The 22,711-nt window shown below is 38.3% G+C and overlaps 4 protein-coding genes and 1 pseudogene across 4 annotated transcripts; 3 read left to right on the top strand and 2 right to left on the bottom strand.

Annotated features, from left to right (window-relative positions):
* Positions 1–362: 362 nt before the first annotated feature.
* LOC109149471 (formin-like protein 20) lies at positions 363–4,871 on the top strand. Its single transcript, XM_019297254.1, has 9 exons — positions 363–589; positions 1,118–1,211; positions 1,589–1,674; positions 2,091–2,140; positions 2,237–2,309; positions 2,406–2,487; positions 2,889–3,310; positions 3,438–3,929; positions 4,339–4,871. Exons 1-9 carry the CDS (start codon positions 509–511, stop codon positions 4,555–4,557), a joined length of 1,599 nt encoding a protein of 532 aa, XP_019152799.1. The 5' UTR covers positions 363–508; the 3' UTR covers positions 4,558–4,871.
* On the top strand, positions 1,226–8,619 carry LOC109149469 (HIPL1 protein). The gene is made up of 8 exons (XM_019297252.1): positions 1,226–1,231; positions 5,636–5,765; positions 5,868–6,025; positions 6,141–6,938; positions 7,033–7,255; positions 7,346–7,524; positions 7,601–7,842; positions 7,977–8,619. Exons 2-8 carry the CDS (start codon positions 5,672–5,674, stop codon positions 8,383–8,385), a joined length of 2,103 nt encoding a protein of 700 aa, XP_019152797.1. The 5' UTR covers positions 1,226–1,231; positions 5,636–5,671; the 3' UTR covers positions 8,386–8,619.
* A 1,234-nt stretch (positions 8,620–9,853) lies between these two features.
* Positions 9,854–16,710, top strand: LOC109149690 (DDT domain-containing protein DDR4-like). Its single transcript, XM_019297612.1, has 12 exons — positions 9,854–10,967; positions 11,062–11,172; positions 13,049–13,135; positions 13,241–13,278; positions 13,374–13,455; positions 14,098–14,204; positions 14,378–14,534; positions 14,687–14,779; positions 14,855–14,978; positions 15,058–15,100; positions 15,259–15,444; positions 15,537–16,710. Exons 1-12 carry the CDS (start codon positions 10,440–10,442, stop codon positions 16,327–16,329), a joined length of 2,349 nt encoding a protein of 782 aa, XP_019153157.1. The 5' UTR covers positions 9,854–10,439; the 3' UTR covers positions 16,330–16,710.
* Positions 16,711–16,807: 97 nt separating this feature from the next.
* On the bottom strand, positions 16,808–18,094 carry LOC109149694. The gene is made up of 2 exons (XM_019297617.1): positions 17,855–18,094; positions 16,808–17,776 (listed from the first exon to the last, which is right to left on the bottom strand). Exons 1-2 carry the CDS (start codon positions 17,906–17,908, stop codon positions 16,841–16,843), a joined length of 990 nt encoding a protein of 329 aa, XP_019153162.1. The 5' UTR covers positions 17,909–18,094; the 3' UTR covers positions 16,808–16,840.
* A 33-nt stretch (positions 18,095–18,127) lies between these two features.
* On the bottom strand, positions 18,128–21,473 carry LOC109149691 (annotated as a pseudogene).
* Positions 21,474–22,711: the final 1,238 nt, after the last annotated feature.

The following is a 22,711-nucleotide window of genomic DNA, read 5'->3' as shown; positions in this document are numbered from 1 at the left end:
TTACATAAAATTGCAACAATATATATTTAGTTTTTTTTTTTTTTTTTTTTGGAGAGATATATATTCAATTTATATAATAATTGAAGTGTTAATAAATAGAATGAAACAGAATCCCCTTAACAGTGCACTACTTTTTTTTTGAATACTACCGACTCTGTTAATATCCCAATTCTATTTGTTTCTTATTAAAATTCTATTATATTCACTTTATTTTATTTTATAAACCAAACCTCACGTTATTGTCACATATTTTCCTACATATAATTTTTTTATTTTATTTTTAAAAGCAGGATAAAAAGTTAAAAACCGATCGGAGCCCAAATGGAAACCCGAAGAAGCCCATTAAAAGGATTCACCAATGTCAAATCGGGTCCAGAAATAAGTCGAGAATCAGAACCAAAGAACAGAGAACTGTTGTCTATTCTCCTACCCAATCGGGGAAGAAGAATAACGCGCGGGGAGACTCAGCTGTAGCAGGGAACAATTAGGGCTCAGAGCTCGCGGAGAAATGAAGACCACGAAGGGAGGCAAAGTCATGAACCCTACCGATGCCTATCGGAAGGAGCTTCGTAAGCGCGAATTGAAACGGGTAAGTTGCTCAATCTCCATTTACTCACAGGCTTTTACTTACTCAGGCATTGGTCTAGAGATTGTTGGTTGGAATTTCGATTTTATTCCGTGCTGAAGGAAATTGAAAATTGAATTATACGTCCAAAACTTCGAAATTTAGTAAAAATCAGAATGCTTAAGTCTTTATTACGGAGTATTGTTTTTAAAAACTTCGAAATTTAGTAAATTTATATTTGATATTCTCAAAAGCTGTTGTTTGTGTGTGTGTGTGATATGGCTTGCTGCTCCAGCAAAAAAAAATTAATCATTCCTGTATTCTAATTTAGTTGCTAAATTGATTTGAACAAAACTTGTTTACAAGAATTCGTTTTATTCTGTACTTAACTCACAGTCGGACATGAGGATCTTTTCAGCTTGGCTTATTTTTATTCCCATTGTTTGCCAAATATTTAACTTTTGATATGTGGCTGTTTTCTGGTTAGTTAGTTTGTTTTTGTAGTGTGAACTATGAAGTTTATAACTTTGATGTTACTCATATTTTTAACAGAATAAAAAAGAAAGGAAGAAGGTGAGGGAAGTGGGTATTTTGAAGAAAGATCCTGAGCAATTGAGAGAGCAAATTCAGAAGCTAGAAGTCATGAGTAAGCTAATATTTGCTTGTGTTCCTTTTTCACTTTTCAAATTCAGGTGGCTCAATTTGCTAAAGTCTTTAATAGAATATTTTGCTGTGTTTCTTAAAATTGAGAGGGAAAATTTCTTTAAGTTTGTTATCTTTATGAGATGCCATCTTTTGAATTTTTGTTCAGCCTTATGTCAGTGGTTGTCATTCTAAAACAGTTTTTTTTTTTTTTTTTTTTTTTTTTTTTGGGTCTGAGATGTGTTGTTATGAACTCAGGCAATCTTCTATCCTTGTCTGTCCTAAACTATAAAGACCAGATCATTCTTTGTCTACAAAAAGATTGACAGACTATTATAAAGGTGATAATCAATACAACATACTTTGTAATTTAATATGCAGAGGCAGAAGGTGCTCTGGACAAAGCAAGAAAACACAAGAAGAGGCAACTTGAAGATACCCTAAATCTTGTTATCAAGAAGAGGAAGGTAATTTTCTAATACATCCACTTTGTTGCATTTATTATTGGAACACAGCTCCCCTCTAGTGGATGCTCCCTCTTTATTTTGATTTCATTTGAGACGAAGTTTTATTTATTGTCAGGATAATGGACTTCCTAAAAATCTGTTTTAGTTAGATGTCCCCTACTATGCTTGAAAGAATTTGTTAGTTGTTCAAAGTTTGTCTACAAGTTTAGGCTGCCACAGCTCTCTCTATCTATCTCTAAGTCAGGTCGGGGGGGGGGGGGGGTGTGGATGTTAAATTTTCACTAATTTTTTTGAAATGAGAACTGATATTGAACTCGTGCTTGTATTGGACTTTATTGCTTATTGTTTGCTTTGCTTTACTGTTTTCTACAGCAAAACTAGTAAGTTCTTCATAGAAAGTTTTAACTTTGTGTCAGGAATATGAAGATAAATTGAAAGATAAGGGTGAAGCACCAGTTATGTTCAGGTGAGAAGCCTTTTTCTATACATTGTGAGGATAATTTTGCACTCTTTCAAGCTTTAATAGCTGTAAAGAAAATTTATTCTTGTGTCTTTGCTGCAGTCATTTGGGACCACCTCCACGAAGGCGGGCTACTGCTGAAGAGGAAGATAGGGTCAAACACCCAAAACCTGAGGTAAGCTCTTATTTGTCTTCCATTTGGTATAGTAATTTACAGTGTTAATTTCTCAACACTGCATCACAGTTGTGAGTTGACAACATCTGGATGCAGGACTCGGTCTATTATCACCCTACACTAAATCCTACTGGAGCTCCTCCTCCTGGGAAGCCTCCCATGTTTAAATCATCAATAGGTATGCTATAATTTATTCTGTCTCATGTAATTTGGTGTTGATTTTCTCTCTCTCTCTCTCTCCCTCTCAATAGTTATTGCGTAGACCGTGGTACACAGCTGTGTGGACCACGGTCCAAAAATGACGTTGTTTTGAGTAAATTTTTTTTCACACGACCCAGTGCAACATACATGTTTATAACTCATATGCACATTATTCTAACTCATAAAGTACATTATCTTACCTTAGAGGTTTCATTAGTCTAACACATAATGTACATATTCTAACACAAAGTATATTATTCTAACTCATAATGTACATTATTCTAACTCATAAAATTCGACGTCGTCGTTTTGGACCGTGGACCACACAATAATTTGCCTCTCTCTCTCTACCATGGGCTCACACATTTTGTTTTGTAGGACCTAGAATACCATTGTCAGAGGCTTCATCTAGTGGTGCTGGATCATCGTCAATGCTTGAATTAGAGGATGGTGGTTTACCCGCCTCTCTTCCACTTCCTTCACCTCCTTACCCAAGTAATGCAGATTCTGTAGATGGTTCAATGATGCCTTCATCTTTGCCTTTACCTCCTCCACCTCCTATGCCTCCAAAACCCGCAACGGCAGACTTGGACACATCGTTGCCAACACCTCCTTTGCCACCACCTCCTCCTGGACCCCCACCAAAGGAACATGGAGGAATTCACTCGTCACTCCCCCCACCCCCACCCCCACCACTCCACCATTCTGCTCAACCTCCTCCACCGGGTATTGGTGGAAATGAACTGGGAAAAAGTCAGCCTGGGAAAGTGGAGGATCCATCATCAATGGAACAAGCCAAGGTAGGTTTCTTGGTAAATATTTGAAATATTTAATCTAGGTGGTTTTACAATTGCAATAACATGAATCATTTTTCCTAGGTTGTCAATCTTTTATTGATGAATTTTCTCTTCCTAATTTCTATCACAGGCTTCAGTTACTCTTCCTCCACCACCTCCACCTCCTGGGTTACAATTAAGGTCTGAAGGGGCATCTTCTGAAAATGACTCTAAAGCTCCCTTAGGAGGGACGGAAGATCTGCTAAGAATGGCTCCGCCACCTCCACCTCCTCCAAGGCAACAGCCTTTAGTTCCTGGACCTGCTATAATCCCATCTTTGCAAACTGATATGTTGCCTCCAGGAATTTCTCGGTTCCCTCCACCTTCACCTCCTACAGATATGAGGCCACCACCCGGAATTGTTGGCCAACCTCCTCCCCCTGGAGTAATGGTTCCACTAATTCCTAGGCCACCCTTTGGACCTCCACCGATGATGAGACCACCACTTCCGCCCGGGCCACCTCCTATGCCGCAGGATAGTACCAGGCCACTCATTTCTCAAAAGCCATCCTATGTTAAATCAGCTGCATCAACGGTTATTAAGAGGCCTCTTGCTCAGCATACTCCAGAACTTACTGCTATGGTGAGTCACAACTTGTGTAATTATTTTGCACTAGAATCAAGGTGTTGGCATCTGTGGTAAAAATTATATAATATTCCAGATAGATTTTTTTGCTAAAATGAAAAATCTATTTTTTATAGACATAACAGCCTCCATCTTCAAGTAGTAGTTGTCAATGCCTTGGCCTATTTAAATTCATAAACTAATTTGTTTGTAGTAGAGTTAAAATGAAACATTAGGAGTTGTGAATATTGAAACTGTACTTTTCCTCTAAAAAATGCTGGTGCACATTGTCCCTCTGCAACCATTTAATTTCATAAATTAATTTGGTTATAGTTGGCGCTAAAATGAGACATAAAGAGCCCCTTTAGGCTTTATCATTTAACCATGCTTTCCCTCTCAATATTCCTTGGCATATGTTCTCTTGCAGGTTCCTGCATCTGTGCGTGTTAAGAGAGAATCTGCTCTTCCAAAATCAAAACCAAAGCCATCAACAACAGTTGTGGCCAACCAGCCCATGTTTACTGCAGCAGTTTTGAAGCAAGAATCCACCAGTTCATCTCAACCAAAGCCACAAAGTATCGATGACTCTTATATGGCTTTCCTGGAGGACATGAAAGCTCTTGGTGCTCTTGATGGCAACAAATGACCCAACGGATAGATGGAAACTTGGGAAGGTGCAAAAGGGACAACTAGTAGCTACGACTGTGTGTGTGATGTTCTAAGAATTTATTTAATAGGGCATCATGTTATCCGATCTGGTGGAGGTTTGGGGGGGTAGGAGAGGAGGGTGTAGAAAGGACATTCTTTTCTTGAATTTTCTACTTTTCCATTCTGGTTGGCAATCTGCTGTAGCCGGACAGAGTACGAATGTACTACTTCAGATAAAGAATACTTTTGTTTCAGCTTACAAGTTGCCCACTAACTATATATTGTGAATGGGAAATCTTCTCTTTCAGCTTACGACCTGGAAAAAAAAGTCTGATTACTTGTTTATGTGCCTGCCTATTCTCCGGCGTTTCCCACTCTTAACATACCAATTCGTCATGGGTTTCCACTCATATGAGCATAAGCAGCAAGAATTGACTCTGCATATATACGCGTATATATATTATGTATGTGTATATATCTGTATTATATATATTTTTAATTAATTAATTTATTTATTTATTTTGATTGCAATTCGTATTTACCACTAAACAAAATGACTCCTACTTCCTATTACCATTCCGATTTTAATATTTGAACCAAACACACTCTAAATGTGGACACTAGACCCTAGATAACAACCAAGATGCATTCAACTAGCCTGCTGCGACGGCCTGCTGGTTTTCCCCAACTACTCAATATTTTATTATGACTTTGCCAATGAATGTTTATGTAATAGGAAAGTCAACGTTGTGCACAGCCCACTTGATATCCCAAACCAGCTGACAAAAAGAAATTTTCAAATGCCATCCTGATCTAAAAAGTTCAATCTTGATAAGGACAGGGAAAAGAAAATGGTCAAAGTAAACTCTTTGTGCCCGTTTGAAATGATTTATGAGGCAGTTGTCTGTTAGGTGATTGAGAATTTTTGGTTTGAAGTTCAAGGAAGGATCTGTTGATGTTCTTGTTTTGCCTTTCTGGGTGAACTGGAATTGATCTTATATGGAGGGAAAAGTGAGATTTTGTCATTTATTGAAAAACAGTCTGTAGCTTAGAGTAGTTGACAAACCATCCAGTAGGTCATTGCCTCGGACTTGGTTTCTCAGTTTGCAGCAATGGAAGGAAGTCACTTCATCATCGTTTTCCTCTTGCTCAACTTTCTCCACCTTCTTCTCCCTGCCTTTCCACTTCCTTTATGCACCAACTCAGGTTAGGATTATATATATATATTTTACTCTTTCATGGAATTCTATGAAATTATATCACTGTTGTTTCTAATATGTTGTTATGTTTTTCTTGCTTGTGCTATAGAGGCCCCCTTACCCCACAAGGATCCTTTGAAATTCTGCCCTTACAATGGAACTTCATGCTGCAACTCTGCTGATGACTCCCGCATCCAGAAGCAGTTTCAAGCGATGAACATCTCGAATTCTGCTTGTGCTGCTCTTGTCAAATCTGTTATTTGTGCTGTAAGAATCTAATTACTTTATTCATATATACATATAGATAGATGAAATAATCTACTTTATATAGTTATGAAGTTTTGAGACTGTATTTAGTTCTGTACCTTTACTCCATTTCCAGGAATGTGATAAATTTTCAGGTGAGCTTTACAGAATTAGTTCTGTTCCTCGCCAAGTTCCTGTGCTCTGTAACTCTACAGCTTCTTCAGTCTCAACCCAAACTATCCGAGACACAAACGACTTGTGTTCGAAAGTGTGGACAACTTGCCAGAATGCATCTATAACAAACTCACCCTTTGCTGCTTCCTTAAAAGGTGAAGTTCCTGCACCTATGAAGTCCAATGTTACAAAACTGATGGATCTCTGGCAGTCAGAAGCAGATTTCTGTAATGTGTTTGGTGGGGCATCTGGTGATGGATCAGTATGCTTTGATGGTGAACCTGTTGCCTTAAATAGCACTGTTCCCCCGAGTCCTCCGGGTGGTCTGTGCCTCGAGAAAATAGGAAATGATGCTTACCTTAATATGGCTGCTCATCCTGATGGCTCCAATCGCGCTTTCTTCTCAAACCAGGAAGGCAAGATTTGGTTAGCTACCATACCTGAGGTTGGTTCAGGAGGATCATTGGAGCTCGATGAAGCCAGTCCTTTCGTCGATCTAAGTGATGAAGTTCACTTCGATACTCAATTTGGATTAATGGGCATTGCATTTCATCCCAAGTTTTCCCAGAATGGCCGCTTCTTTGCTTCATTCAACTGCGATAAGCAAAAGTGGCCTGGATGTGCAGGAAGGTGTGCTTGTAACTCAGATGTTAACTGTGACCCTTCAAAACTGCCTCCTGATAGTGGTGCCCAGCCTTGCCAATACCAAACTGTTGTAGCTGAATTTACAGCTAATGGGACAGCCCCGCAGCCTTCCGAGGTATTTAATTAATTGGTCGAGAAAAAGAAACTTGTTTCTAGTTCATTACATTTCTTTGAATCATCACAATGAACTTTGGGTTATTTTCTTTCAGGCAAAAAGTGCCAATGCCCAAGAAGTAAGAAGGATATTTACTATGGGTCTTCCATTTAGTTCTCATCATGGAGGCCAGATTCTTTTTGGACCTGAAGATGGATATTTGTACTTGATGATGGGGGATGGTGGTGGTGCAGGTTCCTCAGATCCATACAATTTTGCACAGAACAAAAAATCACTGCTCGGAAAGATTATGAGGCTCGATATTGATAACATCCCAAGTAAGTTAGTATAGCATTGTTGGAAAACTTTTTCCTCGAATTCTTAATTGATCCCGTTATCTTTACATGTTTTACCTGCTATTCTTCCAGGTGCAACAGAAGTCGTGAAACTTGGCCTATGGGGAAACTACTCTATCCCCAAGGATAATCCTTACACTGAAGACAAAGAACTGCAGCCAGAAATATGGGCTCTCGGGTTTCAAAATCCTTGGCGCTGTAGTTTTGATTCTGAAAGGCCATCCTATTTCATGTGCGCGGATGCTGGGCAGGTATTTTACTTTTGATTCTGAGTTTCTGTGATTGGATTTTGTTGTTCATATTCTTGAGCTTTAATTTATCCCATAGGATCATTATGAAGAGGTAGATATAGTCACAAAGGGTGGGAACTATGGCTGGCGCGTTTATGAGGGCCCCTTTCGGTTTACTCCTCCAATGTCACCTGGAGGAAACACATCTTTGGATTCCATAACCCCAATTTTCCCAGTAATGGGATACAATCACTCTGATGTAAACAAGAATATAGGGTCTGCATCAATCACAGGTGGATACTTCTATCGCTCCACGACTGATCCTTGCATGTATGGAAGGTGAGCTAACTATTAGTGCTGAATCAACCATTTGCATACGCAAACTTACAATTGCGAGAACATCTTAGTATGGTATTTCTTGGATACAGACATGTCTTTTTAAGGTTGTTATAACTATACAACTGGATATGCAGGTATTTGTATGCAGATCTTTATGGAGGTGCAATGTGGGCAGGGAGTGAAACCCCAAAGGACAGTGGAGTTTTCAACCCCACCTTGATTTCTTTTGCATGTTCTCATGATTCACCCATGAATTGCAGCCTGGTTCCAGGAAGCTTAGTTCCTGCACTGGGTTACATTTTTTCATTTGGGGAAGATAATAATAAGGACATTTACATCTTAGCCAGCAGTGGAGTTTACAGGGTTGTTCCTCCTAGTAGGTGCAACATTAGTTGCTCCAAGGAAAACACTTCTGTTGTTCCTAGTACACAAGGTAGTAGTGGTCCTGCTTCTTCCCCACCATCTGAAGCACCCCTCTCTGCAGGGATGTACAACAATTTGGTAGTGCTGATGTTGTCTCTTTGTTTGCTATTGGTGTTCTGAGCCCACTCCCGCGAAAAAGTTTAATACTTTGAAGTGCTTTTTAATCACGGTGTAAATTTGAAATGTTCTTATAAAATTTATCAGTATCAAATATTGTGTCGAGTTATTGTAGAAGATTTTCTACGATATTACATGCAAGATTTTGTTACTAGAGCATGTAACTCTTCTTTAAACTTGCAAATTTAATAAAATTTGTGTATACAGTCCACAGGCTTAACAATGCTTGTTTCATCTTCATCTTCTTGTCATCTTCTCCAACTACTTTTAAAAAGGAATGTTTTTTACTCTTTTATGAATAAAGTTGTAAGTTTTGGAAGTTTTCTCGAGCAATATCCGAGCATATACTAGTTATTAAAATTTAGTCAAATTCAAATACATAGTAAGATACTTAATAGGGTGAGTTTGAGTTTTATTAATGCGGCATATCATGCCCCTTCCCCCTACCAAAAAAAAAAAAAAATGCGGCATATCATCAAAAATTTAGGATACATTGATTTTAGATTTTAAAAGTACATGAATATTGCTGGGATCCCTTGTAGATTTGCCTAGTAGTTGCACTAAATTGGCTTTTGGGTTTTAACAAATGACACATGTATATTTCCATTTTAAACCTAGTTATTTATGACGAATAATAAATATAAAATGTTTTATTACAATGTTATGAAAAGAAAATAACATTTTTTAAAAATAATTTTGTTACTATCTTGTTTAAAATAGGTTATTATAATATGTTTAATAATACATTATTGTGTATGGGTAGCAAATATTCATAATTTAGTGTTTAGGAAGTGATCTAAGTAAAATTGTCAGCCAAGATAGTAATAAAGTAGTTGTTCAAATGACAAGAGTCAGATTTAAATTCAATGCATCTTAAAAGTTTAAGCGTTATGAAAATATAATCACTAAATTCAAGTGTTTTTAGGTGACACTTGTCTATTCTTATTGCAGGGGTGACAAGTTGAGAACATATATGGTGCATTAAATTATATTCAATGCTAGCAAAACAAATTCAAGCATCAAGTTTGACCATTTCTTTTGATCGAATTGTGTGTATTGAACTTATTAAAATGATACGATATCGAATATTTTATGAATATTATCAAATTTAATATTCTTTTGTGAATACTACTCACCCTGTTACAATGTAGTATTTGTTCATTACTATTTTCTCAACTTACTGAGGGTCAATACCATCTCCACTGGGGATTGAACACATGACTTCTTATTTGAGATAAGCACAACGTGCCACTAGATAACTAGTAAACGAAAATGAGTGTGGCATTTGAAATTGGAAACTAATGGCTAATCATACAAATATAAACAAATAGTGGGAGTACAATTTTGGTTTCTAACAATCATTACACATTAGACATTAGACATTAGACTTAGAGGTGATATGGCACAGGGTTTCCAATGAACAAGGGGACAACAGAGACTAAAACTGATATTATTTGGGTTGAAGGGAGGAAAAAGGGTCCTCACATCTCTCAGTCTTGCACTACACAACACAACCTAGTACTCTTTAGTTGACTACTAAGTTTCTTCTGTGATCTGTCCAAAGCCTTCTCGGACACCAAACCCCAATCTCGCAGAGTAAACCCAAACTTCAAATTTGCTATTTTTCTTACAAAATTTAACCACAAGATTCACTGAATTCTCAAATTCCACACATTATTACCCTTCTTGTTCACTTTTTACCCACCCTTTCTGTCTTTCAAGAAATACCCAGTTTCAGTTTCCCCCAATTCCAATACCCATAAAAAACCTGACCTTTTATTCGTATTTTTCATCATCATTATAAATTATTATCCACTTTTTCTGATTATCGGATCATACTTTCGCTCTTCACTTCCCTCTTCTCGTGTTTCTTGAATACGGGAAAATAAATTGGAATTTTGAGAATATATTTTCTTGATAATTTGTCAAAGTTCATATTTTTTGGGCGAAAACCCCCCTGCCTTCAGTTTTCTTCTTAAGGGCTTGTTGCTTGTTCTGTGCAACCTCATGATCTCTGCGGTGTACCCTCCGTAGACCGTCCTCTCTCCGATCCGGTCATGTCCTCCGACCAACAACCCTCTGCTTCTTCTCCGATCCATTCGCAGAACCCGACCGGCCTGAGCTCTGATAACAAGGTGGAGAGCAGGAGCTCGGCCAACAGCAACCAAAGTAATAGCACCAAGAATAATGGGAACAATGATAGTAATAGCAATCATTTTGTAGTTAGGAGGGAGAGGCCGGCTAGGGAATGCACGAAACGGGCGGCTGCAAGGCTGCAGGCGGCCGCGGCGGCCGAGGCTGATGCGGAAGCGGCAGCAAAGGAGCGGAGGAAGAAGGCCGCGGCTAGGAAGGAGAGGTTGGCTGCTAGGCTGCTGAGGGAGGAAGAGGAGGAGGAGGAGGAGAAGTCGAATGGGAGCGAGGAGGATGAGGAGGGAGTGGAAGGGGAGGATGGGTCACCCTCTTCGTCACGCCAGCAATGTGGTAAGGTTGTGACGCCGCTGGTTGGAGAGCCAGAGCCTTCACAGTTGCCGCGGTGGAACCTCCGCTCCATGTGGCAGTTGGCTTCTATACTCAATTTCTTGAATGTATGTATAGACATAGACCTACAAAGTCTGCAACTTTAGAATGAAATATAGTGTTCTGAGGCTAATGCTTTCTTGCTTTCTTTTATGGTATTAGGTTTTTAGACCTTTGTTGAACATTAAAGCAGAGTTCTCAGTGGAGGAATTTGAAACTGCTTTGATTACACCCAATAATACTCTTGCAGACATACACATACCACTATTGAAGGTCAGTGTGCTTTTGTTTTCTGATCCTAAAAGTTATTTTTTAAAGATTTGCATGCACTCTTAGGTGCTTATGGTAAGTAGGTACTTGTGGTAGTTATAGTGTCTGCTGTTGTTTGCTATGGATCATTTCAAAGGTTGTGTGCATTTTCTATGGTTTGGAATTGCATTTCTATTGCATGTTGCACAACTGCAGCCTTAAGAAAAAGGGTCGGTTCTTTAGATAATCTTAACATTTTAGTCATTCCTCTTGTTAGCTTTTCCATAGCATGTATCTAGTGAGGGTAATGCAACCATTATCCTCTGCTTGTTTATTGTATTCCACAGAATGTCAGTGGCATAAAAAAACTGTATGGGTTACTTGACTAGTTTCTTTGGTCATGGTCACATTACATACTCTGCTGAGTCTCAACCTAAGTATAGATTCTTATTTCTGATCAAGGTGTAACTTCTCCATTAGATGCTTTAAGGAAATTGCTAAGATTGTTGTAGAGTTGTTGGCATCAAATGGTGGAATAGTATTTGGCATTTTCCACTTTGAATGAATTATGATGCCTGCATATGGAAGAGAACTTTATCAGGATTGTCTGTCACTCAATTGAGATGCTATCTTTAGGCAAAGAGACAAATATCCCATGAGGCTCATTTAGTAGGTGACAAATGTAGGGAAAGTTCAATTTTTGTAAAATCAATTGTGGTTAATGTCATCTTCACATTTCAATATGTGTGTAATCTTTCTTTTTGAAATTTGATGCATACTTTTGCTCATATCGTAATACACTGATGAAGGTGCTGTTTTATATGAAGTAGATGTGGGTGATGATAAAATATGGAGAATATGGAAAATCCTCATACTCCATAGAAAAGCATGGGGCTAATGTTATTTGAGAAAAAATACTTGATTACTGCCTTTTAAGTTAAAAATAGTGACTGAGCTTAAGCCCTTACTAGGCTGTATGGTTAAGGGGAAAGTAAAGCAAGAAGTATCTGGAGATGAAGGATGAAGTTACTTTCTCAAAATCTTAATTTTCTTATATCATTTCTATAATGGATGCTACTCTTTATAGTTTATATGCATATTTATAGATGAATTCTAATCATGCACGACCAGGAAAAACTAGTACCTGAAGATAATAAGTGTTTCATATCCAAGCACAACACTATTACCATTTCTCTAGGTGTGGATATAGTATATGCTATAGTTTGCTCAAATCTTGTTTTTAGTAACTTTTAGTATACTAGGAAAACATTTTACACTCTAGTCCATTTTTTTCATGTGGTAAACATATGAGCTAGACGAGCTCAAATTGGATTTGTAATTGGTATTAGATATCCATGATATTGTTGGAGCTTGTTTGGCTTTTCTTGAGCTTGTTGAAAAATATTTTTCTTTAGAAAGCCTCAACTTTGGTGCTTCTTAGAAAAGATGCCTTTTCCTGCTATAAAGTTAAACTGCCATGAAAGTTTTTTTTTCTTTGTTTTTAGTGCTTGGTCTAGTTTATTATTTTTAGAATAGATATACTCCTAAATAAGCTGGACCAAACAAGCACTTAGTCTGTAGCACATGCTTTCTATTTGCTCTGTTTTTACATTTGGTCAATTTTATTAACTTAACCAACTTTGAAAACTTTGAACAAGTTTGCCTTTGCTCCACTTTAACTTTCACTGTGTACAAGATTACAATGAGAAGATTTAAAAATGTTACTTTATACCTGTTTTCTTGTTCTTCACGTTTTACTTCATCAAAATATAGTTCAGTGCTGTTTCTGGGAATTCTTGCTTAGTATATTCCCTTATTGTATCTTTGCTACTAATTCTCTCTACATTGTTGAGTTGCTGCTTTAGGCATCTCATTAGCTTTGCTTCCTTGATTTCCATAGGCAATCCCTCCTGTTACTCGAATGGCTCTTGGGCGCCATACTTGGATAACTGTTTTATGCAGAAAATTAAGAGATTGGTGGCATTGGGTAAGTTGACTATCACACTGTGAAGCGACTTGCAAACTTGTGAAGAACCATATGTAAGGTTCTATGCTGTTTGCCTTTCCTGTTGATTAACCTTATGTATTGCAGGTTGCAGAGGGGGAACTTCCTATAGTTGCATCACATGGGTGAGTAACCACAAGTTTGAAGTTTCTAACTCCAAAGATAATTAATTATTATTTTTTTTCCCCCACTTTATATGTGAGTTTTTGTTAAAATTTAGGACTGAGGTTGATGCTTACAATACACTAGATCCTGCTGTCCGTGTGGTTATTCTGAAAGCATTATGTGATATTCGTGTTGAGGTACAGTAGTCACATTTGAACTATATTTCACTTCTGATTCCTTGTTGGCTTGAGTTTTTCCTAGATAGATAAGGTTGATCACCATTTTGTATGACAATGGGAGAGGGGAGAGAGAAATAACTAGAAAAAAGAACAGAGGAAAACAAAACGAATATATTATTGAAATGCCAAACTTTACCTTTTCTATTTATCAACAAATTGGTTGCTGGGATCTAATTGAAACTAATGTCATACCTGGATCAATATTTATGACCAAATTGAAACTGAACTTATACTTTTTGAGACCAAAAAAGAAAATTTCTCCTAATGTAACTATAAATTTTCTGGGTTTCCCCATATGTTTTTTTGGCTCAAAAACTATTTCAATACCCTATCAAATGCCATATTGTTGTAAGTAATTCTCTTAAAGAAAATAAAGGTACCATAGTAATATGCTTTTCTATGACTGTACATAAACATACAGTGATACAGAAGAGGGTGTTGATGATGTTACTCCTTTAAATTCTTGCAACGTATGTGTTAAAAGAGGTTAAAGCCAGAATAGCTATATAACCATCTCTCATTTTTCCCTTTTCACTTAAAAGTCTGCCTCTTAGAGTTGCTGATTGTATGAAATTCCAATATTCTTGGCTTATTTTGCAGCAAGAAGATATACGTAACTATATCGATGAGTCCCTAAAACAAGGTTTTCAACTTTCATTATTCCGCAAACAACGAATAGGTGGTGATTCGCATGGAATCTCTTATTGGTATGTCATCTTGCTTGCAATTTAGGGGACTTTTTCTATGCTCAATGCAGCAAATTTTGTTCTATAAAGAAAACTTTCTTTTCATTAAGCATAGAGTACACTTCTTACTTCTGGTGAACACTATATGCTGCTTAGATGTGAAAACACTTCAGCTGCATCCTGTTGTAATTTAGGTATGAAGATGATCCCGTGATTGGTCATCGACTTTACCGAGAGATTAGAAAAGTTGAGGTGAAGAAAGGGAAGGGGAAAACTGTACAACCTATTCCTAATTCATGTTATCAGTGGGAAACTGTCGCAACTAGTTTGGATGAATTCCAGGATGTTTCTGTAAGTAACTTGTTTTTTTCTTTCAAAGATGAATGGTTGTTCCCTATATTTATCATAAACTGAAATACAGAACTGAAAATGGAAGGCTCCTTGGTTGTACTTATCTTTTGTTGGAATTTTAAGAATCACTATGTTGCACCTTCAATTTGCAGGAGAAACTCTTTTCAAGTTCGAATAGAACAGAAGTTTCTGTTGGGAAAAAGTTGAAAAATGACATGCTTCCCGAGGTTGAGAAGGTCCACAAGGTAGGGTTTGTTTTCTTGAATCAACTCTCACCTGTTCTGAATTCCTTCAATTTGATGTTTACCTTTTTTCTTCAGAAAAAAGAGAAATTGTTGAAGAAGCAGCACAGGCAAGCTTTGATGCTTGACAATATGATTCATATGGATGGCCTTCTTGCTGGGCGCTCTCTTCGTGATCGAAAGCCCGTGACCTACACTTTTGGTTGGTCAAATGAACTATATATTTTTCATGTGAGGCTAAGTAACATCTGACATCTAATGATATACTGGCTTTGTTGCAGATGATTATGATAGATCAATTAACGAGGCCATCAAAGTAACCAAGTATGGATCTTATGACCTTACAATTCTCCGCTGTTTTTGAATATTGTGGTTTTGGACTTTAATATATCTATATAACTATATAAGAGCATTTGTTGAAGATTACATGCGCATACAGACCAGATTAACTATTTTAAAACGTTTTATTTCTTTTATTTCAGAAAGAAGCAGCCATCCCCAGAACCAAATCTGAGAAGGGAATCTTCTTTGAGACATGAAGCTTCTGCAAATGGTAGATGGGCAGGTCCTTCTGAATTTACACAAATGTCTTTCAAATTACACTCTCCTAAGTCGCCTGAAAACGATGGAATTGACAACTACCATGAAGCTGAACCACTAGACCGCGGGTATTTCCTCCTTGGAAACATTGAAATCTGTTTTTTTTTTTTTTAACTTTTACTTGCAAGCATAAACTGACTGTTGGCCTTATTCTGTTTAGGAACCGACAAAGGCATAAACCTCAACGGTATTCTGCCCAAGAGTTTGTTGAAGCAATATCTGATAATGATGCAGACTTTGACAGTGATGATGATATAGTTGGTGAAGTTGTATATGATGAAGAATATCTAAGGAGTCGGAAAAAGCGGAGGAAGATGTCAAGTAGCTCAGAAGGAGATGAAGAGTACCACTGGGATGAAGAAAATGTTGAAGAAGAAGAAGAAGAGGAAGATGAAGATGAAGATTCCTTAAGTGCAAGTGAGGAGAGCGATGAGCCCCGAAAGTTCAAGAAACTGCCCGGGCGCACTAGGAGGGAAAGTAAATTGAGGTCCGTTGGTGCACTCCAGTCAGGTTTAAGACGTAGTAATAGAGCAACAAGAAACCGTATCAACTATAAACAGTACGAGCTGTCAGATTCTGAGACCGAATCGATGAAACCTGAGACATCAAATGCTTCAGATGAGCACTACAATGCTACTGATAATGATAATGAGAATGAGAATGATAATGCTGACTCCTCATCCGAAAGTGCAGAGTCGAAGGAAGATGATAACAACGAGGAAATGAAAATCGACCCACAAGTTGAGATGCCATCTGAGGAGGCCATAACCAAAGAGGAAGCTGAAGCTGATACTGATCTGCCAAAGAAACCACCGAGCCCAGATCAAGATGAAGTTGAAGGTGGACAAAAGCGGCACTTTCTTGACCTAAACGAGCTCGCCCCAGGTTCTGGTTTCGATGATGCTCCTCCCAATTCAGAGGTGAAAGACAATGGCGCAGCAGATGAGTTTTGAACAAGTTATCCCCTTTAGTGCTTTTGTTTTGCAGAAGCTGAGATTGTATGATAATTGACTTATAAATTTTCCAGAGCACCCACTTCAGAGATGGAAGTGATGCATGCATGCAGTAGTGTTCTCTCTTCTCTTGGCAAATTTTAAAATCGGCTATGAGGCTTGCTTCGCGTTTACTCTTATTATATGATGATGCTGAGGAATTACGTAGATTCAGTTAGCCATTGTTTTAGAACATCTAAATTTGAGTCAATGGGGTATGCATGGGAAATTTGTTGTTTCTGGGCTCTGCCTCTTACCCCTATCTCTGTACAATAGCCTTTTAACTTAATATTGTAACAAACATATTCACATTTTTATGCTCAAAATCTTCTCTTTTTTCCCCACTTATATTCAACATTACATAATACAGTCATCTGCAATACATTCATACTGGTTTTATATATGTACAAGAAGACAACACTTACTAAGACTGCCGATCTAATCTTAAGATAGTAATAGTCGAGAATTTGTGTTAAGCCCAGGTGCCTTTGAGAAGGGGATTGATGGAAGCAGTCTCCCCGAAAGTTCTGATCAAATCGGAACAGGATTCATCATGGGCTGTTTCACCCTCCACTTCTGTCTTCAACTCCAATCCCAGTTCATCATCGATGTTATCAGAGGCAGGAATTAGCAGGAACTCACACCCCTCGTAGTTCAAATAGTCCGATGGGTCGGCGGGATGGTACCTCAGCTGCCCAATTGCAGCCTGCAAATGGGCGGGGAAGATGGCTTTCCTTTTACTCTGCAGCCCTCTGAACTCCCCAGTCCCACGTTGTTCTGGGTTCTTGATTTGTATCAAGAATGAAGCTTCTCTCTTTATGTTTAACTCTTCTTGTGGCTCGTTTTTCTCTTCTGCTGGGGGGAATTCGAGCTTGTATACTAGATGCGTGTGCATTTTCTTCCCCGGATTATGCCTCAGAATGAGATAAACTCCCTCTCCGGCGGCCCTCGCCGGAGCCACCGTCCGGTGACCTCTGGTTGAAGTGTCATACTCCTCGCCCTTGAGCGCCGCTTTGACATCCTCTATCTTGGTAGTCACCATTTCCACGAAACCCCAGTGTGGACGGTGGTTGGATTTCTTGGTCGGGTCTGGAAGAATCTTCTTCCCCATGACGATGAACCGGAGCAACGGCTGCTTTTCGATGTTGACTTCTTGGCAGCCATGTCCGCCCTCCATGTGGGACTTATCCTTCTTCACCGACGTGATATCGCGGGTCGGTTTCTCATCGACGGTGTGGGCACCGAGCTCCGCTCCTTCCTTCCCGGAACTCGGTTCTTGCTTCACTTCCACAGCCCGCTCGCCGGACTCCGGACGGAGAACTATGTACATTCGCTGCACGTCGTCCGTGTCATGCGCTTCTTCCTTGCCGACTTTTGGCCGGAAAAAGAAGAAAATTTCTCCACGTTCCTACAATATTGGCAAGATTGCATTGCCCAACTTAGGAAACCAACGAATTAAGAACGTAAGCCAAAAAAAAAAAATCACCTGAACTTCAACAGAGGAATCGCTTCTTGTCTTAGATTCTTGTCCTTTCCCCATGTTTCTTTCGTCGTCTGCAACATTCTAGTCCTTCCGGTTTATTTATGGCCGGCGTACGTCCCTTCAACTGCCCACGTATTCACCAAGAAAGATACCTTGACGACACGTGGCGTTTCTATAATTTGTACACGACCATCGTCACCCATTCACCCCTACTAAATCTTAAATTCCATTGTTGTAAATAAATAAATAAATATTAAGAGAACGTACTGTGTAAATTAAATAAAACTTGATAGAAAGAAGCTCAAATTTGTAATAATTCCGCACTTAGATTCTATGCTAAGTTACACAAGTCAAAGACGAAAGTAAAAAATGAATGAATTTGATTTATGATCCTAAGATATACTACGTTGTCATTTGTCAATATAATTGTCTATATATCATAAAGGAAGTAGTGTCATCTCATGTTGCAGCATATGGGCTTTCCCAGTTTCTGCAAATTGTTCCAGAGGCACATAATCTGGCGAGGAGATTGGTAGTGAGCTGTGTAATAATCTTGAATGCATCCAGATTGGCAGAACTTTAAACTGTGTACATATTCCACTGGTTTTGTGGTGTTAAACTTCTCTACCCACATTCCCATGCTCACATCCTCCATCTTGAACAGCTGAATTCAAATTGACATACACAAGAACAGCAGGTTAGAAGGTGAAGATGGGAAATGGAGATCACAAGGGGAATATATAGCAGTTACCTTCAGCTTGTGTTTCTTGAATTTGGAGACTATGAAGTGCGCGATATCTGATGAAATCATGTACCCAGGCCCATTCGCGTAAGGCGGATAAGCTTCTTCAGGCCATTCCTGATACATTTGCAGTTCACTTGATTATATTGCAGAAACAACCCAGAGACCAAAATGGCAACATAACAATAAACCATGCATGCATGCCATGTTCCAAATTTAACTGTTAAAAAGCAGAAGAAAACGATATTTATACCTCATATGCAACAGCCCATTTACCAGTCCTCAGGGGTTTGTGGTAATAATTGATATTTCCAATGTAAAAGCTCATGCTCTCAGCTACTTTGTTCACTTCATTCAGTACTGCATCTAATCTCACAAATGTGTCATCGTCGCACTTCATAATAGCTTTTGCAAATGCAATATGAACCTGCAAAACACGCGAAGATTAGTCGAGACGAAGCTAATTAATGTGAATAATGCATTGATCGATAGTGACACAAATTAAAACTCACTGCATATTCACTGATAGCAACTGTTTTCAGAACTACGAGGTTGTAACTGTCCATGTATGGAACTATGACAATGTCACCGAAAAATTCTGCTTCTTTCTTCAGCTCCACATTCACCTCTTTTCTTGCATGCTGCCAAAACATCAGATCAGATCAGATCATCCAAAATCAACTTTCAACCAGGCTCCAATTATATATGATCCTGCAGCTAATTAAAAGAAATTCAGAAGAATTTGTGTGTTCGATCACCTACCAATGCTACAAAGAATCGAGCTACAATGTTTGAAGATTTGATAAGCCTATGCTGCATCCATGACTTCCTTATAGCCATTCGCTCTGCAAAATGGTTGCCTGTAGAGAGAACACCAATTAATAGTTCCACAGGTCGATCAGGAAGAGGCGAGGCCTTCCACCTCTCGTCTGACAGATCAACATCTTTCTCGGGAGTAAAACTGGGCAAGGAGGTAGCAACTACAGACTCAACTTCGATGTCACCATTCAACCACAACCCAGTGGCATCCTCAAGTGTAAATCCCTAATTAATTCATGCCATTACATTAATAACACAAGTCCATTTTGATCATTCAAATTAAACGACTAAATTAAAGGGTATCAGATGTATCTATCTTACAGTGTGATATGGAAATGAAGTTACATGCCTCCCATCAACATTCACATGATAACCCTCAAAGCCAGCACTAAGGGTTAGTACAAACAACTTGTCCTCTGAAAATGGAAACAACCTACCCAGAGAAAGCTTCTCTTTTAGTCCCATTAACCTGTTTGACCACCATGTAGATTTCAATTGTTCAAAATGCTTATCATCATCTTCAATCCAGCTTTCGCATTTCACCTTTCCATCTACTGCATTATATTGCAACAAGAATTCAATACAGAAACTCTATAATTCCCCCCTGATGAACTTCAAAGAGTTTTAAACACCTGTGATAAAAATGCAATCTTGGCACTATTTTCCAAATTATAAGCACCTAAAACAAGTACGGAGCATCTTATAGAACCCAGAACCCTAAACTGACTTGGTAACGATTCCAATGCACACCCTAGGAATCTAGGATAGGATAGGGGGTGCAATTTCCCTCATCACTCAAAAACTAAACAAAAGAAGATATCTTTCTAGTCCAATCACCAGTCAAATTTAACACAGAGTTTATTAAAGGAAACTATTAATAACTCAAAATTATTAAAAACCAAACTCATAATCTTACCAGTTTTCTGATCATTCTTGGATCGCCATCCCTCACAGCGCTGTGCAGTCCCCCACTGCATTCTATAACAAGTGTTCAGCTCAATCACTGGCTTTCCACTAAAATCACCCTTCAACCGCGGATTAAAATGCAGAATTCTGGGCGGTTCCTCGCCGTCAACTATCTTCAGCCCCTGCAACTCCATCATAAACTGCGAAACCATCAAGGATTGGCCTTTCTCTGGCGCTGATATCTTGGAGTCGCTCTCTGGGTGCGCCCGTTTAGGCCTCCCCACCACCGTTATGTGCGAGCCCAGAGTCAGCCCACAAGATAACTCCATCATCTTACCGTTGCTCTAAAGCTCGGCTCCGGACATGGAAACCGAGTCAGGGCAATTCTCTTTTCTGTTGCTGCTCTCCTCCATAACCACTTCTTCTCTCGGCAATTCGAGCTCTTCCCATAGCTTTCTCCCAGCCTCAAAAGCTACCGCGGCGGACTTCATGATCCCGGCGTATCCGCCTTCTCTGCTCGCATTCAAGAAGCTATCGTCGAACACTATGCTCGATAACGGATGATTCCGCAGCTCTTTGATTCTTCTTTCGGGCATGGACTCTTCCAGTGGCCGATTCGGAGCATCTTTCTCTTCCACGTTCTCTCGGCTGTCGAGCACTTCTGGCTTCGAACCCGAGCTCAACAGCCCGTTTCCGAAAAGTTCTAATCTGAACCCAGTTTTGTACACAATGGGAACTTCTAAACTCACCAACAGCAAATATACAACGCACATCAAAATCAAAATCTTCACCCCCCATTTTTTCCGACTCAAATAGGCAGAGCTTTCCCTCTTCATCGTCAAACTTCTGACCATAATTCCATAAAAGTGAAAAACAAAAGCAAACTCTTTTCCTCGATCAGCAGCTCGTGATCGTCAATGTAACCGACTTTTCCAGAAGGCGAAACAAATACAATGCGTTTCGACCAACCCTTTAATTTGTTTTGAAGTAGATATTTTTGTGTGAATGGAGCACAGAAATCCCATAAAGAATGCTGAGGTTTTAGAGAGTGAGAAAGAGAGAGAGAGAGGAGTTAGGTTATCAATGCAGAATCAGAGTACAGAAAGAACTCCCATGGTTCCGCAGGGTGGCTGGCCTGCCTGGAACTAAATAGGTTTCTTTGTAATTTCCTATTTCTTAATAGGCAAAAAATTATTAGAAGGAAAAAGTGTCAAATTAGTCCCATAAGTCAAATGGATAGTGCAATTAGGTCCCTAAGTGAAAAAGCTTCATTCAATTCCCCTAAATTTATAAAATTGTTCAATTAAGTCCAAGTTAACTTGTTTATTAGGTTAAATGCATACGGTGTTGACACGTGTCCTTATTTTAATTTTTTATTAAAAATATTATTTATTATAAATTAATTAAAATAATAATAATAATAATTAAAAAAAAAAACAGTCGTGTCCGTCTTCCTTCGTCGGCCATGGCCGTCTTCCTTCGTCGGTCATGGTCGTCTTCCTTAAACCGCCGTGGCCGGTCCTTGAAGAATGAAGACAGCCACCGGCTGTCCGGCGTGGACAGTCGGTGGCTGTTTTTTTTTTTTAATTATTATTATTAAATAAAATAAAATAAGGACACGTGTCAACACCGTATGCATTTAACCTGATAAACAAGTTAATTTGGACTTAATTGAACAATTTTACCGATTTAGGAGACTTCAATGAAGTTTTTTTTACTTAGAAGACCCAATTGCACTATACATTTGACTAGGGGGACAATTTGACACTTTTTCTTTATTAGAATTCGTTAATTAAAAGGACTTGGAAACATATTTGCCGGGTTCCTCCCTTGTTCCTCAAAAATTAACCTCCTGCCCAACAATTTTTTTTTAGTATTTATAATATGATCATATGAAAAAATATAGAATTATATTATATTTAACTAAATAATAAAAACAAATTTGATCCGTGTAGGACTATTTCTCTATAATAAATGCAGTGGTTATCATTTTTTCGCACGATTTTATATTGAATTTAAAAATTAAAGAGTTATATTCGATGTATATGTGTAATATATATGCAAATTTGAATTTAGTAATATATTTACGTTATATATAAGGTGACTACGAATTAGATAATATAATCGTTTTAACAAATAACATAATAAGGTGAAATGTTAGATAAAATTTGAAAATTAAACGAGATATTAAATAGCGAAATACCCGATAAACAAGTTAATTTGGACTTAATTGATTTCATTTTGTATACACTGCAGTTTCAGTTCAATACAACTACAGTTTCATTTCAATATAACTACAGTTTCATTCAATATTTATACACTCAAATATGTGAAAATGTTATTTAATTTAATTTTATATACACTATAGTTTCATTAAAACACAACTACACGAT

This window comes from Ipomoea nil, unplaced genomic scaffold (genome assembly GCF_001879475.1).
Source record: "Ipomoea nil cultivar Tokyo-kokei standard unplaced genomic scaffold, Asagao_1.1 scaffold2159, whole genome shotgun sequence".
Taxonomy (NCBI): Eukaryota; Viridiplantae; Streptophyta; class Magnoliopsida; order Solanales; family Convolvulaceae; genus Ipomoea; species Ipomoea nil.
This window is presented reverse-complemented; position numbering and strand designations above follow the sequence as displayed.

Bases quoted from the DNA above. Each gene is read 5' to 3' on its own strand.
- LOC109149471 (XM_019297254.1), top strand. From the start codon at position 509: ATGAAGACCACGAAGGGAGGCAAAGTCATGAACCCTACCGATGCCTAT. The intron at 2,141-2,236 runs GTGAGAAGCCTT...TCTTTGCTGCAG, and splicing joins GAAGCACCAGTTATGTTCAG to TCATTTGGGACCACCTCCAC. The intron at 2,488-2,888 runs GTATGCTATAAT...TTTGTTTTGTAG, and splicing joins CATGTTTAAATCATCAATAG to GACCTAGAATACCATTGTCA.
- LOC109149469 (XM_019297252.1), top strand. From the start codon at position 5,672: ATGGAAGGAAGTCACTTCATCATCGTTTTCCTCTTGCTCAACTTTCTC. The intron at 6,939-7,032 runs GTATTTAATTAA...ATTTTCTTTCAG, and splicing joins CAGCCCCGCAGCCTTCCGAG to GCAAAAAGTGCCAATGCCCA. The intron at 7,525-7,600 runs GTATTTTACTTT...TTTATCCCATAG, and splicing joins TGTGCGCGGATGCTGGGCAG to GATCATTATGAAGAGGTAGA.
- LOC109149690 (XM_019297612.1), top strand. From the start codon at position 10,440: ATGTCCTCCGACCAACAACCCTCTGCTTCTTCTCCGATCCATTCGCAG. The intron at 13,136-13,240 runs GTAAGTTGACTA...TATGTATTGCAG, and splicing joins TAAGAGATTGGTGGCATTGG to GTTGCAGAGGGGGAACTTCC. The intron at 14,780-14,854 runs GTAGGGTTTGTT...TTTTTTCTTCAG, and splicing joins AGGTTGAGAAGGTCCACAAG to AAAAAAGAGAAATTGTTGAA.
- LOC109149694 (XM_019297617.1), bottom strand. From the start codon at position 17,908: ATGGGGAAAGGACAAGAATCTAAGACAAGAAGCGATTCCTCTGTTGAA. The intron at 17,777-17,854 runs GTGATTTTTTTT...CCAATATTGTAG, and splicing joins ATTCCTCTGTTGAAGTTCAG to GAACGTGGAGAAATTTTCTT.